General features: G+C 43.9%; 1 protein-coding gene across 1 annotated transcript in view; it reads left to right on the top strand.

The window, feature by feature from the left end:
* Positions 1-20257, top strand: part of LOC138261971 (ATP-dependent translocase ABCB1-like) — a 519774-nt gene that overhangs the window by 49357 nt on the left and 450160 nt on the right. Inside the window, 1 exon segment of the mRNA XM_069211572.1 lies at positions 14065-14122. Within this exon segment, the coding sequence (XP_069067673.1) occupies positions 14065-14122 (58 nt within the window).

The raw sequence follows: 20257 nt of genomic DNA on the forward strand, positions 1-20257 counted from the left end.
TATAACTATAAGCTAAGCCTAATGGTTTTGTTAATGCTTATTGTTATTTCAGAGTGCATATTTCATTTTAATGAATTTTCATAGTTTTTATGGAGAGAGCAAGGCCTAAGGTGTGTCATAGCACAATGCACACATCCATTATATTTAACATTAGTATAGTATCTCATGACTGGGGACACAGTAGAATATATTACTAAGGAATACACATGAGTTATTTCAGAAACACAAAATAAAAAAAAAAGTACCTGGCATATGTAACAGTTAAATGCAAACCAGAACAGAATATCCGACAAATAAAAATAACAGATATTTGGTAAAAGCTAAAGGGAAGAGAACTTCAGTACATTCAGAGAGGCATAACTAACATGTACCTTCATCAATAAAAAGTGGCTTTATATGTAACATAATACATAAATAGCTATAGATTTTGAAAATCAACTTCACATAGTATTTGCTTCTGCAGCTGTTAGTGAACTCTTGTATTTTTTGTTTGGGAAACAACCTTCTGCAATTGTGAGTGAACCATTGCATAGAATAGTGCAGCCCAGTAGTTTTTTCTTATTGGACCTGATGTTACACAGTTATTGATCAAACTAAGTATTTTTAATATATGTTTGGTAAAGTAATGCTTCCCAGTTGAAGATAACGTAAATTGATTGCGTTGAACTGGCTAGCTATCAAGCCACTGTATATTATATATGGTGAGTCACTGATGGGAAAGTAAAACATTACACAGATGAGGTTGCCTTTTCTACAAACATACCCTTAAATGGGTACAGTGTCTGTGTATAACTCTGTGAAAATATCCCAAGCATTTACTTCTGTTATATGAGTATAATGTGTTTCTTTGAGTTGTGAAAGAGTTGATTTCTAGTGCTGCTTCCTATCACAGGCTGTTAGAAAGGCAAACTGTGCCTAAAACAAATAAAGTGCTTAATTCAATGGTTCATTTAAACTTTATCATGATTTTTTTTCCTATTTGAGGGTTTATGCAACTGTTTTTATTCAACAATGCAGGTCTCATTACACAACCTTAAGATTGTTAAATTAACTTGCCGACATTTTTATGTCCCCCATCATTTTTCATTCTGTCAACTTCTCAACTCACCAGAGCAGGTTTTGGTAACATAGGGCCATATGTATGAACACATTTTCCCATAGACACAGAATGGGCAAAACTGCTTGCTACATCTGGCCCTTACTCCCCTCGTTCTGAATGTTACTTTTATTGAAACAGTGTACGGAGCTTTACTTGTAGAGGTAATTCTAGTTTGTTGTTGATTATGTTTGAGTTCATTGTCTTGTTTAAGCTCTAATATTAGTGAAAATATCCAGTTTTAAAATATATTTTTATTTACATACTATAGCCGAAGATTCAGAACAGTATTCAGTTCTGTAGCAAGAGCCCTTCCAGTTTGTTCTGCACCCTTTCAGTGCAGTTGCTTGGAAAAAGTATTGCATTTTTGTCAGTTGTTATTTCTCTTTGGACTTGAATAATATTCCCTACATATGGTTTACATACTTTGCTTACTGACCCTGAATCTAGTTTTCAAAATCATTGATTGTTGGTCTTTGTGCATGTAATAGGAACCCACTATATGGTGCAACAGCCACCTATTGGTATATATAGGCCAAAACTTTGCACTAAAATCTTGTGGCAGAACAAGGTAAATTTGGGCACTGTTCCAACTTTTGCTAATTGACAAGGGTCTCCAAGAGATGGCAGTTGCTGAACTACGTAGTCACTGTTGCTTTGGCGAATATTTGCATGTTACTTTAAACAGGAAACCTAAGTATAACTATTGGTTGTGCCAGTGCACCAAGAAATTCTGACAGTTGACATTTCTTCCCAGAGTACCTTTTAACTGCAAATTTAAAATTATATTACCTTTGTTCACTTATTGAAAGCCACATTCCTTTTACTTCGTATTGCACTAGAGGTAGTTGCACATATATGGCCCTCTTAGCCCCGCAATATGAGATGGCGAGAATTCACGGTTTGACCAGTAACCCCTGTTACCAGCTGAATGAATAATTATAAGAGGTGAATAATAATGTGAATGTGAATGCCAACATCCAAGTCATATACCTTCCAAGAGCCGGGCATACTGATGCTTGAATGATAACCAAGATCAAAGTAGCTGACACAGTGGAAGCAAGAAAGAATGTCTAGGAAAGGGGAAAACACTGGTCCTGATGTGGGGTCTTCTTCAGGAACGTCAATATTCCTCAGGCGATACCACCTTTTAGGTCAGAATAATATTTGTAAGTTGAATTAATTGCCATTCTTGTAGATATAAACGGTGTTATACAATGAATCATATGCACCTACCATTGTCGGCTAGTTGGTGTGTGTGATCTACATGTTGAGACTGACAATCTCCACAATAGTATCCTCCCTGGAGAGGGAACTAGTAGCCAGCTAAAAAGGCTATAGGAGTATAAACGTTCTGTAGACTGTGGGACTTTAGAAGTGAGACTGCACAGAAGGAAAGTATCCAAAGGAAGGACAAACAAACACAGGTGCACACAAAAGGTGGCCAGCTGTGAACCGAGAAGAAATGCGAGGAAACCTTAGCAAGTGCACAGTTGTTTGGCACTGCGGTACATGTTGAGCAGCCTCTTACAACAGTTCTCCTGTTCCTGACCTGGAAGTTCCTTTCTGAAATTCGCAGTCCTCCTGGAAAGTGAAGAAGACATTTGTGCTTTTTACAATCCACCAGCTTGAATTGGAGAAAAATGCAAAGACTATTATCAGAGACTCTGAGCTTTGTTGTGTATGGAACCTGCGGTTGCAATATCACCATTGAAGTAAGGGTGTCCATAAATGCCATCAACTTGTAGCCATGACAGGAAGTACCAAATCTCCAGTAGATTTTCATGTTTTGTTTTTCTCGTAAGGGAGGAGAACCTGGCACTGTAATTGTCTTGTCAGTATTCACACGATTCCTGGTATGCAGCTGGTATTGTGGTTTAGTTAATCTTAGCTTTTACCAGGGACAAAACCTTCACACCATACCTAGAGGAACTTATTCCCAGGTAAAGTCCAATATTTAGGGTCTTAATGTGAAAATCTTTGTGAAAATCTTTGGGTAAACACCAATACGGTATTCCCCATTGTACAAGGGTATGCAGCAGATCGACTTGTGATCCCACACAATTTCAAGGGGACCGGGTATTACCAATATATCCAGTGTTGATACTACTGGGTGTGGTATTATTGCCTATAAAATCCGGACTGCTCATAAAGAGGGCCTTTATGGTAGAACAAATGTTTCTGAGTGACCTTTGACAGGCAATTTCAGATAACAATTTTATGAGGGGAAGATCACATTATTTATCACATGCTATCACAGTTTAAGTGATATGTGCCACATTCCTTCCATGAATGCTTCATTTACACTGATCATTCCTCTGCTGATCTGTGTTCTGCCATCCTGAGCATTTTCACTATGTGTATTGTGCCGAGACTGCCATTGTGAGGAGTCCACACACAGCCCTAAAACCAAAGCTATTTCACACCCCACCAGATGTAACCATGGTGGGAGTCCATGACCCATCCAAACTATACAATTGCCCAACCACACAGTCTATATGTGTTGTTTTTATCTATTGCTTAGTACAACATATGCAGAACTACAACTTTGTAACGGTTTACAGGAGTCATCATGCACCAGGGTAACACAAGTAAACATACCTTGACAAAACCTAATTTTGAAGCTTTTAAACACAACCCATTTTGATCTGGTGAGCCTTCCCACTTCTGTGCTGTAAGGCATTTTTGTCTTGAGCACATCTTGTCTTTTCGCATATATTTAACCAAAAGCATAATAAAACACAAATGCTGATAAGTCTGAGTCTTTTTAGTTTCTTCAGGTTGTATGTCAGTATATTCATCGGCTGTGCTTGACATATGTCAGATTTGTATTTGTTTATCTCACTGCTAGGCTTGAAGAGTAATGTCTCAGTAGTCGGAAGATAGGCATCAGTAATAGATGGTTGTGAGATTTAACAGCAATGAAGAGATGTGTGGGAAGTACTAAAGTGTCAGTGCAAATTTAAACATTAAGTCCTACTCCATATCTACCACAAACTGATCAGAACATCAGATATTCACCACCAAACTCACAAGGACTGATGATGAAGCTTCATACGATCTTTGCAACTCTTTCACAGGCATCCATCTCCATGTCCCTCTGTGTAATTGAATGCAAATACAGTGATCTATGCTTACATGCATAACACGTGTAATGCCTGACTCACACAACTCTGACTTCAAATCCAGATTTCTCATAGCGTTGCACAGCAGCTTCCGGCATAGGGCAATTGTTATGTTGTAATACATCACATCAGTGCTTCATTTTGCTTGTCTGATTTGAAACCCTAGATAGCATGCCAAAGTTCCCCATTATGGCCCACATATGTAAAATGATTACATAAAAATTGCCCATTTAACTGGGGTAAATAATAACAGTAATGGGGAGATCTCACTATCCATCTTTTGTGCGACAAGTGGCAATGCCCGTTTTGGGAACTAATTGATTTCCAAGATTGAGATCTCTTTCAGTCTATTTCATCTGTTTCTTTAGAGGAGGCAATGTTGAGGACTTTGCAAACTGCCTTGGGGTTATGATTGTGTTGAGCACACTCCCAGTCCTGCAGTTATCAATTTGGGGAGTCTGCCTCTTATTCATTTCGGTGGTCCTTAAACCATCCCGGGCAAATGTTATTGAGGATTCCTCATCGACTCTGACTAAGCAAATCAGATAGTTATCACTCTGTACGCTCACCCATAACCTGATATTTACTACAATACTTTTAGAGTTTGAAGCGCAGTCCTCGTCTTCATAAAAGTCAATATGCATCAGTTGACCTATGGGACTCCACCATTACCGAGTGTCGAGTAGTTCAGGGAATTCTTCTAAGAAGCAAAGTGTCATTTCTGCTTTTAATAGAAATCCTTCTGTAACTATCTGACGTAGTGTTATCGTGAAAGTGAAAGACACTTCATGGGGCTTTTATTCGCTGATGGCAAAGATAATTTCTCTCAATGTCCCTATGTTGCAGGAGGAATAGTGGATCCATACAGATGCTCCGAATTATCGATCGGCTTTCCTCCTGCAGCATTGAACACAAATATAAGTGCATGTTTTGAGGACATAAATAGAGGTAATTGGGCGTGAGAGGACAAAAATCCTCATAGTCTGTAGGACACACCTCTTTTACTTGTGCTTTTCACACTGACCACGCTTGCAAGCATAGATCTCATAAAAACTACCAAAACATTGAGGCTGGTTACATCACTGTGGGGGTCATTCTGACCCTGGCGGTAATTACCGCCATGGCGGAGGTCGGCGGTAGCACCGCCAACAGGCTGGCGGTGCACCGCTGGGCATTCTGACCGCGGCGGTTCAGCCGCGGCCAGAAACGTAAAGTCAGCAATGTACCGCCGACTTCCCGCTGCCCTTGAGAATCCTCCATGGCGGCGGAGCGCGCTCCGCCGCCATGGGGATTCTGACACCCCCTACCGCCATCCGGTTCCTGGCGGTTCTCCCGCCAGGAACAGGATGGCGGTAGGGGGTGCCGCGGGGCCCCTGGGGGCCCCTGCAGTGCCCATGCCAACGGCATGGGCACTGCAGGGGCCCCCGTAAGAGGGCCCCACGGAGAATTTCAGTGTCTGCTTTGCAGACACTGAAATTCGCGACGGGTGCAACTGCACCCGTCGCACCTTCCCACTCCGCCGGCTCCATTCTGAGCCGGCGTCCTCGTGGGAAGGGTGTTTCCCGCTGGCGTCCTCGTGGGAAGGGTGTTTCCCGCTGGGCTGGCGGGCGGACTTTCGGCGGTCGCCCGCCGGCCCAGTGGGAAAGCCAGAATGACCGGAGCGGTCTTTCGGCGGGAACCGCTTGGCGGGCGGCGACCGCCGTCCGCCGCGGTCAGAATCACCCCCTGTGTGTGTGTTGGTGGGGGGTTACAGTTTTTTATACTATCAGAAAAGCTTTTACTAAATATGGTGTGCCTCATTTTCAAACCTATTTGTGTGTGTGTAACATTTGCATTTATAATACGGAATTATAAATGCAAATGGCCTTTATGTTTTTTACAAATGCGAAAAAATGAGGCAGGGAAAAGATGGGAAGTGCTGGTTTTTCTAGGATTTTGAATCCGTAATCGGGCACAAACACCTGTTTCTTCCCCATTCGGATTTTCTGCTAATTACTAAGGGGTGCTTCCTGTAGAACCAGTTTCTATATGTATACTGTAGGGGTTTTAAATAGTTTTTACACCGAAGACATCTATAGTTTTCATTTTTCTGCTCCTGAGTGATTCTGATATTGGTTGGAAGATAATTTGAAAATGTACCTGCTTAACAGGCAGATAATGTACCCATGGATTACTGCCACAAGCAAAATAACTGTGACAAACCAAGGGAAATGCCCATTGGTGACAAACAATGGCAGTCCTTGACTGTTCATTTCTGGCACTTCTTTTAAGTTGTGAATGCTGAGTGTTATAAGGGTCTGCTGTAATATAGGGAGCATGGAGGCATGTTTGAGGAAGAATGTTTAAAGCATATTCCCACACTCCACCAACTTTAATGCTAGTTAGCAAATGTTTTGCTAACACAAGGTTACCTGTTTATGAAGCCTTCTGAAACATGACGTCCAATAATTGTGCATGTATAATTTCTATCTGCTTGTTGGAAGTAGTACTGTTCTATAGCAAATACATTAATACATATTGAACTAGTGGTTTTCCCCCAAGACCTGCTTAGTTTGCTCTGTTGATTCTTAGAGAGGAACCCATTTTTGTAAGATATACCAAAATAAGTTTGCCAAAGAACCAACCATTTCTTAAGCAAGGGATCATACATCGGTCTAGGATGGTAGCTGTCTTAAAATTCTCTACGCTGTTTGAGTAATAACATGCACAGACCCATTTTAGCCAGGTATAGTGACTATTGATGTGACTGTTTCCTCTTCAGGAAATCACCTGTCTGAAATGAATCCTTAAACATATGAAGCTAATGGGGTTTTCCTTCTTATGGACTCTGTAGAGTGGCAAGATTTGTGAAGGGAAAATTATAAAAACGCAATGGACTAAAGTGCATTTGAGATCACGTTCACAAGTGTGATGCAAAGGGTGTCCCTTGCGAGTGACAGTAGTAATTGCCACTTGCTTGACACAATGCAAGTCTGTGTGAGCAGCAGAGGGAATGGGGTGGCAAAGTGGCGTTTCCCTTGTTATTGGGACTTGCTAGGATATTGATCAATGCTTTGTCCCCACTTATGCAGGGGCAAACAATTGGATGGTTACCATTGGCCCTTGTAAGTCAATAACTACTTTCAAACTGGAAGATGTGCACGACGAACAGCTTCAATTATGCGAGTAACCGCTGCAGGCTTCAGGGGAATCGATAAAGGCACCATGGACCACTGCATGATCTTCAGAGAGTCCATTCTGCAATGAACATTTTTTTCCTAGGAACGACATGGGACAGCAGATAGATGTCCATGTTTACATCTGCAGAACCCTAGTAAAGAAAGGTCGGTCAAGCTGCATGCGCTGCCTCCCCCCCCCTTTAATCTTCTTACAGCTTTACTTCAACCAGGTGTAATGCCCTCCAACCCGCCCATCCACCCAAGATCCACATGAGACCAGACATTATATAGCTTGTGGAAAACAGAAAGATGTTGAGACCATAGTTGGCCGTCACCTGCTCAGTAGGTTCAATGTGTATCCTCCCCCACTCATCCTCCATACTACCTGCAGAGCTTAAGTCCTCCACACCAGTGAATTGTTCCAGTAAGGTTCCCCAAGTCGCCACATCAGTGAGTGCCCTCTCATCCCTACGTGTCAGGCGCATATGTTGTTCCTCGGCTGCACCCCATTCCATTAAGTCCCATATCCAATCAGGAATCAACGGATTCCGGGTGCTCATCCAACCAATAGCTACCCTGCGCCTAGCCAACACCAGCGCTAGCTGTGCTAGTTTATATGGAATACTCTGGCCCTGTGGTCTCTGCACCACTCCCAAAAGACAAGTCATCGGTATTGCCTCCAACCCCAATCCCGTAACCTCGTCAAATTTCACTGCCACTTCCTGCCAGAAGTTATATACCATCCTGCAGGTCCAAGTCAGATGCAGGAAGGAAGCACCAGGTGCGCCACACCTAGGACACCCTGCCCTTCACCTCTGGTCAATCTTGTTTAGTCGACTTTGTGTGAGATATGTTCTGTGTACAAAGTTAAAATGCAATAACTTAAACCTATTATTACATGACACCATACGCACCAGAGACAAAGCCAAATCACAATCAGCATCTGCTATGGGTACCCCCAAGTCATTCTCCCACGCCCTGCGACCCACACTTATCACACCTGTTTGGTCCTCCCGAAGGGACTTATAAAACCGGGTAATCAAGTGCATCCCGTCACCCCAGTTAATCAATCCATTCAGCACCGCAAGGGCCTTAGGGGCTACCGGAAAACCACTCCAAATCTCACGTGCCACACTTTCTATTTTAGCGTATTTCAGGAGTTGACCAGAGCCCAAACCAAACAAATCCTTAGCTTCAGTAAAATAAATGACCTGTCCATTGGGGTAGAGATCCCCAGCCACCTCGCATCCTCCCAGTCTCCAAGCCTCCACGGATATCAATTTTTCCATAACCCAAAAGGGTGCTAAATACCATATTCTCAGCTCTCTGTCGAAAGGGGCTCGTCGGAGCACATGTTTAACTGCCTGCACCCCACGTAGGGAGCGGCGGGATCAGATTGACCCACCAACATCAATAGATGCACCAATGTCTGCCCATCCAACATTCCTGTAAACAATCTCTTCTCCCAATTACCGGCATCCGTCATCCACTTGGCAGCATATTGCAGGTGTGCTGAGTAATAATATTGTCTAATATTGGGAATCACCAGCCCTCCACCCTCAAGATCCCTCTGCAACACCGGCAGAACCACCCTGCTGCGTCGCCCGGCCCACGACAATGAGATCAACAGGCTACCCAGACGACGGAAAAGCTGAGCGGACAACAGGTATAGAGAGTTCTGGACCAGGTATAGACACCGCAGCAAGAACACCATCTTTGCCACAGCGGCCCGGCCCATTACAGAAAGAGGTAATCTGTTTCAGAACAAGACCGAACGCTCCAGGCCAGCAACTACTCGCTCGACATTGTGCTTGTTATGCGCAGCCATAGTATGTGGTGACCCATATGCCCAGATACCGGAAACTCTCAACTTCCCACCTGAGTCCTGCCCTTGGTAAATCAGCCTGGGGAACACCCCAAAGGGACCTCAAGGGGAACAGGAACGATTTTTTCCTATTTACCTTGAGACCAGTAATGACCCCAAAAACATCCAACCTCTGTAGAAACATCGGAACCGAGACATGGGATTCCCGGAGATAAACCAATGCATCATCTGCATACAGGGAAACCACATGTATGGTCTGCCCCACCCGGATACCCCACGGTCCTAGCTCCTCTCGAAGCCAGATTGCTAGTGGCTCCACTGCCAGAGCAAAGAGGAGAGGCGAAAGGGGGCATCCCTGTCTCGTACCCCTGCCAATCTCCCAGGAGTCCGAGAGCTCTCCCCCCACCTGAACTTGTGCAGTGGGGGCAGAATACAGTAACCGCATCCAAGCGCAGAAACCGGGGCCAAACCCATAGCCTGCAAAACCTCTAAGAGATGATAGCCCCACTCCACCGTGTCAAAGGCCTTCTCCAGATCCAAGGACACTAGCGCCAATTCAGTTTCCTCGCCCTCAGTCTCATGCAGAACATGTGCCAAACTACGCAAATTGTAGGACGTGCTGTGACCAGGGATAAACCCACATTGATCCTTGTGTACCAAACCTTGAATCACCCCGCGGAGTCGAGTGGCCAAAATCTTACAAAGTATCTTGACATCACTATTTAACATGGTAAGCAGGCGATATGAGGAAGGGTCACCAGGATCCCCTCCCAGCTTGAGCATCAAGCACACAATGCCCTGACGCATAGATTCTGGCAACATGCCACGTACACGGGCTTCCTCGAACACCTCCAGAAGTCTCTCCCTCAGAGACAGGGAGAACGTCTGATACAACTCAACAGGAAAACCATCACCACCCGGGGACCAAGACTGCCTCACTCACCTCCTCCACAGTATTCGCCATCTCCAAAGCATCCCTACTTTCTAATTCCAATTGTGGAAGCCGCATCCGCCTCAGAAACCCCCCCAAGCCATCCTCTGCGGGTGCAGCACCAGCTCTTAATACCCTCTGGAGATGCTCCGCCAAAACCCGCAGAATATTTGTGTGCTTCGCGAACATTTAACCGCTAGTATTCCTAATGTGCACAATGGGAGGAGCCTCCACCTCCCATTTCAGAATCCACGCCAAAAGTTTGCCATATTTATCCTCCTCCTGATGTAGTTGCTGCCTGTATGCTCTGAGTGTGACCCGACTCAGGGTATCCCAACAACTGTTAACCTCCTTATATAACCTGAGTTCCACCCTTTCAGCCATTCTTGCTGCTGCAAATCCACTAACTTCGCCTCCAGATCTGTAAGTTCATGTTCCATTCGTATACGTACCCCTCACGCCATACCTATGCACCCCCGCACTACGGCCTTCATAACTTCCCACTCCAGACCCCTAGACGTTGTCGTGTTCCAATTCAAGTCCATGTAACCTTTGATGGCCTCACCCACCCCATCCCGACACCCCACATCAGTGAGGAAATCTGCAGGCAAACGCCAACTATGTGCCAAACTGGTGGCTGCTGCCCCCCTCTGCAATTGCATCTGCACGGGTACGTGATCGGACAAGAACCTACCCAGATGTGTAACCTCCAGAACCTGAGAGCTGTTAAGACCAGCCAGAAGAAACCTATCCAGCCGAGTATGTGTATTATGTGTTCTAGAATAACAGGTGTATTCGCTGCCCTCTGGGTGCAACTCCCTCCAACTGTCCCATATCCCTAAATGACTCATCACTTCCACAAGAGATTTCACCATCAAGGGCTTAGTCCCCAGCTTTAGCGGAAGGCGATCAAGTTAACCATTCAATATACAGTTATAATCCCCCACCTAAACAATAGGCCTATCCACACTCTCCCCCAAGATCTCTGGTATTTTGGTATAAAAGAAGTGATCATCAGTATTAGGCACATAAGTGTTAAGGATAATGATGGGTGATCCATCCAGCATACCCTCAACCAAAACATATCTCCCCACGACATCTACTTATACATGTGGGTGAATGGAACCCCTGGAGCCACCCATATAGTCACACCCCTCACATAAGAGGAGAAGGAGGATGAGAACATTTGACCCCGCCACTTCTTGGACAGTTTTTGTGCTTCCTCCATAGTCATGTGCGTTTCCTGAAGATAGGCAATATGAACCTTATGTCTCTTTAGAAAGGAGTGTACCCTATAGCCCACAAAACGAGGGCGCAACAGCAATCCTGAATCATTAAGGACATAGTCAGACTTGTGCGGAGCCCCTCTCAGCTCCCCGCTCCAGCTCCCCATTCAAACCCCCAGCCGATCCAGTAGGCACCATCGCCATTGTCCCATCCAGTTATATCTCCACTCTATGAGTAGAGCCCTTGGCTGAACCATGAGCCACATTATCCTCCAGCTGACCATCGTCACAAGACCTCCAGTCCGGATCCTCTGCTCCAGAGGCCGGAGGAGATGCCCTCCAGTCCTTTCCGTTCTCCCCGGGGTCACCTTATCCCCCATTTCCAGCCATCTCCATACCTCCTCCAGACGCTCGAAGAAATGTGACCTACCACCTGAAATGTCACCTACCACCTGAAAGCACCTTTAAGCTTGCCGGATACAGGAGCATATATCTGATGTTCATGCCACAGAGCTTCACCTTCACCTCCAGGAATCCCTTTCCAGAACTCTGCACCTTGTTCGTGTAATCAGGATAAATGGATATTTTACAGTTCTCAAATACTGCCCGGTCAGTTTCGCAGGCAGCCTGCAACACACAGTCTTGGTCTTTATAGTTTAATGATGGCCCTGGCCGGTCGCCAGGCGGGGGAGGCGCAACGAGTGCCCTATGAGCACGCTCCACTACAAATACCCTGGAGAGCCCGGTCGGTTGCAGTACATCTCTGATCCAATGCTCCACAAAAGTTTCTGCTGCGGACACCTCCGCATGCTCCGGGAAACACAGCAGTCAGAAATTATTCTGCTGGGACATACCCTCTGCGTCCTCCAGCCTCGCCTCCAGCCATCTTACTGCGGTATTGACCTGCACCATTTGTTTCCGCAGGGCCCTCACCTCCGTTTGCAGCTCCACAATAGAGCCTTCCTCCACCTTGACCTTGTCAGATGCCTTCCTAAGGTCCCCCCGGAGTAGGTTAACTTCTACTGCCACCGTTTCTATCTTTCCCTCCAGGGCCACCCTAGAGCCCTGGATGGCTGCAAGAAGCTCTGCTCGTGAGGGCTCCTCAGGATTTGCCGGCGTACTCATACCATCTCCGCTCCCCACCAATCTGGTCTGACGTTGTGGTAAGGGCACCGGAGTAGTATATTGCTCTGTGGTGTTACCTTGTGAAGCTTCTGTCCGCTCGTGCCCCCCCATTACACTGCGTTCCCAGATCAAATCAGTGACCCAGTTTCAGCTGTCTCGGTAATATGGCCAAAGTGTCCGGAGCACAAGGCACCGCAAGGACATGATCCGCTGCTCCTCACGCTGCAGGGCACCACTGTACACTGCTACTCCGCAGGGTTACCAGATCAGAAGTCCTAGGCACCCCCAAGAAGAGAGAACCACTCTCCGTGAGTCTGTAGCCAAGAGGCTCAGATGATCAAAAAATCTAGGCCCGGGGGCCGCAACACACGCATCCTCTCCAGTGTGCGCCAACCAGCAGCCCCACCTCGCCAGGCCTCAGCACGGCGCTCAAGGGCGGGCCAAGCCGATCCTACCAGCACCCTCCCAGGACGTCGCCGCCTGTCCGAAGGCCCAGCAGTCCTCCACTCTTGACTGGGGGCCGAGTAGCTAGCAGGCCCACCGCCAGCCCAGCCAGACCATATCGGCAGCGCGGCCCGTGCCGCGTCGCGCACGGCCCTGGAGAGGCCTGCAAACACCGTCTCGGCACCTGCCGCCGCGGCCTCCAGAAGGGGACTGTGCCACACCGGACCGCCTAGAGCACCGCTCCACAGAAGGGGTGGGGCACCGTACGCCTCAGGCACCCCAGGATAACTGAAGGATTCAGCCGGGAAGCGGGAGCTCACTAGGAGCGCGTCCCGCCGGCCATGTTGCTTGGCCACACCCCCGACCCAGTGGTATTTTGACAGTGCAAAATACAGAGCGAACAAAACAGATGTAACACTATTTTTGCTTTATACAAATATTAGTTAAAAATCTCAGTTACTGAAAATAATCTTTAAGCAGTACATATGGTCCCTATGGTTTCACAGTTTGTTTTCTCTATGTTCTAGTCTGGTATAGACCTGAGCTAAACATATTTGCTAAATTTTGTATTACCACATGCAATATTTTGTGATATTTCCCCACTGCAAGTAATCAGTTCTTTTTGTGTTTTATTGCTTCCATTAAAGTTATTTAGTATGATATACAGTACATTTACGTAATAAATTCTAGACCACGCGGGGCTGTATTTGCTCCTATACATTTTTATTTGGTTATTGCACTGTGTATAATTGTAGCCTCTTAGGTTTCTGTTTATTTATGGGTCTTTGAGGAAAGCATTATAGCTTTGTTCCACTGTGGCGAAGCACATTCTTTCAGGAGTTCACTCTAAATTAAAATAATTTCCAAACTAAGGTACTACAAATATACTGCCTTTGCTACACCTGAAATTTTATAAAGCATTTTAAAAAATCTACAGGCTACAAAAATGTATCAGTTCCCTCGCAAAATAATGCAAGTGGGTGCAGAAATGTAAAGTGCTGTTCCATCGAGCTTTGACGTGCCTTTGTAGCTGCACTTAACCTTGAAGAGAAATATGTGCTATAAGATTTTTTGGATTTATGTAGAAATGATGCAGAATATCATTGTAATTTATCAAATGTCTTTGACCTGCAGCAAAAAAGAAAAAAAGAAAAAAAAAGAAAAAGTTGAAAAGGTTGGCCCTTTTGCCATGGTAAGAGATACATGTATTTGACGCTACTTGTTCATCGTAATTATTTACAAACAGTGTATCTGCTTTATTGAATGATGCAGTTGCTTTGTAAGTACAATCAGTTTGTTTAAATGCATTAGTAGTAATTAAACTTGTGTTTTGTGCCCTGTTAGAAAATAAAACTCTGAACTGCACTTTAATCAAAGTGTGGTACATACATGGGGCTTTGTATGCATTATGGGCACAGGCATATCTGATATAGATTATCAGAGGGAGGTGATGCTTTATGTCTTGGCGCAACAAATGCACCCTTTTGGCCATGCTTGTAACACGTTAATGTATCTCCCAGCTTCCATTGACAAAGACTAAGCGGTACACAATAGAGATGGCCTATTGTATAGTAATGTTGAACATGCAGACTGACTGGCATTAGCGCCACCCTGGATGCTACTAAAGAGCAGGAAATATTATCCCCAGTGATTGTGATTTGTTTGTTGCTGAACCTGGTTGCCAAGCTATATTAACTATCTGCGTTTGCCACAGGTTTACATGAAAAAAAAGCCTAGCATTTTACATTACGATGAAAGGAATTAAAATTGAAGGCAATTTAAGATGGAGTAGTTGGCACTATACAAGTAGTTCATTAGATATTCATTAGTTTTCCTTCAATTCACAAAGGAATGAGGCCCAGCTTTATCCTTTTCCTCCTGTTATCTACCAATAATTCCTGTCATGCATTGTTCAGTGCCCAAAGTGCACTACTGTCTCGGGGTCCATCCTACAGAGGCTTTGTGAACTAGGACAGGTACAACCCTTTCAGTACTTGACTTACTGTGGTAGCAATGTTGAGCAGCCATAGGCTACTTAGGAGGTAGTGTGGGGGTGTTTGTGCTCAAAACTAAACAATCACCCATCAACAGCACAATAAACAAAGGTCCAACCCAGTGCTTAGTTTTTCAAGAAAGGAAGTACTTTGATGCAAACCATAAAGGAGTACTACACACAGCAATAACAAGATGCAATTTAGGATTGATAGCACTATTGGGCAGTGCTGCATCTTTGTTGTTGTGCCCCAGCTTTCCCCCTCCCTTGACTCCCTTGAAAGTGAAGTGCCCCCTTTCTGTTAGGTATGAGTAAATAGTATGATTATGGCTCAGGTGCAGTTATATCACTCCTGAAATCAGTGCACTCAGTTTTAAGTCCCCAGTCTTACCACATGTAGTGGATCAATCCCCGTAAGATCAGTGCAGTCGCCAGCTCTGCGGCGATCTTGCACCCTCTCGGTTTGGCACTAGCTGGCATAATTTCCGTGAGTCCTGCTTAGATATCTTGGCCCAGCGCACCCAGAAGAAGCCGAAGGGGCAGCCCTGGGTCATCACAATTCCCATTGGAACTCCAGTGATGTTACAGCTGTTCTAGTCTTCGGCAACTGCTTCAGATGCAGCCTTTTTTAGTTCGTCATGATGTCTCCAGAGAAAGCTCTGCATGGGCAGATCTCTCTGGGCATTTGTGGGCATGCACAGATGATCACTCTAACCCGCACTCACAGCCCTGACCGGTCCTGGCCTTGATCTAGCATTCGCAGTCCTCAGAGAACCAGCCAGGAATCAGGACAAAAAGACTCCAGGACTGCAGACACCAGGGACCTCAAATCTTCGCTCCTTAGTCTTTTTTAAAAGTGCCCAAATACACCTGTGGCATAATTGCATCTTACTCCTCCTGGACAGACACTTCTCCTGCAGAGTTTGCACACTCATTCTCTTTCTCAACAGCAGGCAGGCTTCTAGGCAATCGTGAACAGGCACACTGCTCTTCTAGCAAGAGATCCAGGCTCAGGTGGTGTACCCTCACCTCTAAAAAGCTGGCTGACAGGCAGACAAGAGCGTTAGTTTCACAGCGTCCCTTTGAGACCTCTGCTTTAGTTGGCAGTAGTGGACTTAGAACTCCAATGAAAACTCAGACAGGAAATGTGTGTTTACTGTCTGCAACTGTAGCACCAATTTGAGATGGTTTGGCTTTCAGGTGTTTTCAGAGCTGCTTTCCTCACTCTTCCTTTATGCAGAGTGATGCTGTTTAGAATAGGCTAGTCTCCAACCTGAAGCACCCACAACAGAGGCACAAAGAGGTATGAGTTTTTGCACCTGGTTGTCATCAACCAATGGAAAGAATAATCAGGTAAAGACCAAAGAGCAGGCCTGACATAAATGTTTTCTCACTCCTGCAGAATGTCTGCTGTCCCACCCCTCTTTTCTCACATCTACCAAATGTCAATACTCAGGAAGACAAATTAGCAGATCCTTGCTAGTGCTAACGCGTCCCTTTATGATAATTTATTACACATCAGGAGTCGTTTTAGGCCAATTAATCTTTTGACCCAGTTGAGAGACACCTTAGGACGAGATAGCTAATCAATATGTCAATGAATATGTCAATAATGTCATCAATATTTATTACGACAATACACTTCACTTTAGTCAAAGTCATTAATCAATTCAAGATTCTACCATGACCTTGCAGCCATGAATAACCACACCAGTTTAATAGAAGTTTATAAGTTTTATTCCCTATTAGTTACATTCTAGAAGCAGATGCGTTAATCTCAACACCAAGAAACATAATAACATAGTCACGATATTGGCAACTTTGATAAGATTTCATTAAGGCGAGAATCACAAACATCAGAACATAACACGCGTGAACATGGATCAATTTAGCAGAGTATCGGTAATGCGTCAGTTCAACAAAGCATAGATTCGGTCGTTTGTCTATTTGCGTCAGTTTGGTGAACACCTGTCCTAACCACTGATTAGCATTAGCATGTTGGGCTTCATGCAAAACAAATTTAGAACACTAATTTGGAAAACATCTAACTAAGGTCTCTGTCAAAATAAGCAGTTGGTACCTAGAAAGGAAAAGTAAACAGACAAATTATAAATGCATTGTCATAATTACCCTCCAAAGTTTAGGTCAGCGCACAGGTTCATTCTTCGTCTTCAGGGCATCAGTCAAATCGCCATCTGTCAGAACTCAGCTCCGGGGCAAAGGGCACTTTCCTCATAAGGAGTTAAAGTGTAAAATGAACAATCTAAGGGCAAGGATGGTTTTAAGTAAAGCAACAAGTCACCAAACAGAGTGACAGAGTTTCTGGATAAAATCAATAGCATTCCCTAACCTAATTGTAAATGACTCCCCGTGACATGGGTTTTTATCCCCTATTCGTTGTACATTCCCCCAAAATTCTATTGGACATTTGTTATACCCCACTATCTTTAACCAATCAGAATACATATTAGGTAACCCAACTCTTCACCCCATATTATTTTACAAGTCTTTGATTGGTCTTCCTAATTGACGTCTCCAGAGGTGGCACGTCCGGTATGATTTCACCCTTCTGTAATTCTTTGCACATCTTTTGGTCAGCAGTTCCATTGTCTTCACCGGTTTGAATAACCTTGTACATTACATTAATCTACACTGTTTCAATTTACTTTTAACATTTGTTCTGCAAACGAGAGAAGGTGATGAGAACGGATCTAACATGGTTACATTCATCTTCCAATTTGAAGAAAAGGAACACGCAGGGTCATATCCCTTTGTGAGTCAACACACTGAAAAATAGAAAAATGCTTTTAATGTGAGAGCCAAGCAGCTAAACTTCGGCTCATGCTAACTTAAGGCCTATGAGATTTTCAGTACAGATTCAATAACGCAAACGTTAGTGTAACTTATTTAAACGTAATATAACATTTTGATTATCATTATTAGTTCATGTACACATTGGTGGCAACTTCCCTTGGACACATTTCAAGTGCACGTTTAAGCAAAATTACTATTATTATAGTTTCTATGTGGCAGTATCACACCTTAATTCATAAACATTTCATGTTAATATAGATTATATAAGCTACGCTCTCTCAGTCCCTCCTCTGATGACGTTCATCATCACATAAACCTTTCCCTTCGACTTTTCACTTTAATTTTTCACTTTACGCATAATGCGCATTTCAACATATTGTCCCTTGTGTGAACTTTCCCAAATTTCATTAAACATACTCTCCCTTTCACTTTCTTCATTTTTCTTGGTCCTCTTTGTCCAATTCCTTTTAATTTTATCATTAATTTTGCATGCTCCCCATAATCCTAATAGACAGGCCAGAACAATTAATAGACCCCCTAATATTTTTGCAAGTACCCCATTCCAAATATTGCTAAACCAGCTCCCTACTCTGCCAATTCCTTTACCAAATTTCTCCCACACTCCAGGTTCCTTCAAATCCTTCAAATCTGCACTATCTTTAGTTAGGTTAGTAAGCATACCTCTAATCTTTTATCAGGTATATATGAGCAGCAATGACGCTCGTTCAGCATCTTGCAGACTCTGCCACTTTTGCTAAAAGAATGTCTAAAGGAAGCCGATTTTGAAGAGTCATAGCTCTTTCCGCAGCAAGTTCAGTATCCATCAAGAGTATAGCTCTGGAAAAATCTGTCAGCATGTTATCCACAATAGTGGACAACTTTTGAATCTTTATGGAGTTTAAGATAACCCCTACTGAAGGAATTATTGCTCCAAATATGTCACCAACGACAGCAGCCGCTGTCTCTCATTTTGTCTAGCATGTTGTAATTCCGACGTTTTAGGTATTGCTTTAAGTCATCAATCTGGTAAATCTTTGGGAAAACTATTCCCAAATAACATGTCCCATACCATCCCTTAGGAAGACGGTAATAAGCATTAAGTCCACAGATATAATAGATCCCAGGGATCGCTGGATCCTGTCCATTTAACATGAATGTCCATTTACTCTGAAACAAAAACACATGTCTGCATTCACTCATTCCCACAAATAAAGTGTCATGTTCAGATTTTGGCCTATATATACAAAGCCTTCCTAGATGCAGTGCATCTATAGCTAATTTACCTTGTGTCTTTATTGCAGTGTAAGCATAATCATTTGCATATGTTTGTTTTTCTAGCCCCTTTTCTAGTCTTTCCTTCAGTGCTTTGCGTCTATCATCGGTGTGATCTAAGAAGCTTTTCTCTACAGGTGTCAATAAGCAAGTCAGATTGTTTCGGTGTGCATAAGCTGTCCCAAATGTAAGCGTCGGTTCAAAGAAGCCTCTAACTAATTTTATACTATGCTCCTTAGCTAACTTATTCAGGAACTCAATCACAGGCACAAAGGAAAACACCACATCTAAATTTGAGTAAAAATATCGCACGTGCTCTTGATCATAAAATCTTGTTCGTAGCAAACTACAACTTATCCCATAAGTTAACGGCAAGCTTTGATAGGTGACCCCTTCTTGTTCTGATGAAGGAATCTTTGTGCACACATAACAGTTTTTCGCATCCATGGTCTCAACGTACTCATTCAACAAGCGATAGAAAACATTAGTGGAAAGTACCCCCTTTGAGTTAGTTTCCTCATGCAAGTATTTTGCATCTTGCTCGAACTTTTCCCACGGTGTTAGTTCTGTAGTTTCTGGTTTTGGAGCATTGTTAGTCGCTTTCTTATCCAACCACGGCATTCCCACAATCACACCTACAATTATTATTGCACACACAATACCTATTATAAGACTCAACCAACCACACACCTTACCCTTTTTGTTACTACCTCTATCATAAGCCATGTCTGTAAAGAATCAGATAGCAGAACAATTAATCAACTTGAGGACGTTATAATTTTTTTTATTTTTTTTCTCTTGATGCAAAAGTCTCTTTCTCTCTGCGTATATTTACAGCGTTTCACTCACTCCAGGACCCCTTTGTCAAATCAGGTTAGCAGCTTGTCATAATCGGGTTCTCAAAGTCAAATCAGGTTATCAGTGTCGCATCCGGTAATTTATAAGTCTCTTTTTTTTAGCTTTTCAATTTTCGTTTTCAACAAAGTCTTCTTTGAGTTATCTCAGGTTCCGTAGTATTGGCCTGGTACTTCTCGATCAAAACAGAACGCTAAGAATTCATGTTGCCATTCAGATGTTGTTGCATATGCCTGCGTACCTTCTATTTGCGGTTCTCTTTCTTTTCAATCTGCGTTTGCCTTGCAATTCTCCTTCACTTAGATCCTCTATTCGGGATGTATCAGTTTCTTTCGTTATTGTTTCACTCAGTACGATTCTTTCTTTCGCAGACTGTTTCTCTGGCCAGTTGTC

Source organism: Pleurodeles waltl, chromosome 10 (genome assembly GCF_031143425.1).
Source record: "Pleurodeles waltl isolate 20211129_DDA chromosome 10, aPleWal1.hap1.20221129, whole genome shotgun sequence".
Lineage (NCBI taxonomy): Eukaryota > Metazoa > Chordata > Amphibia > Caudata > Salamandridae > Pleurodeles > Pleurodeles waltl.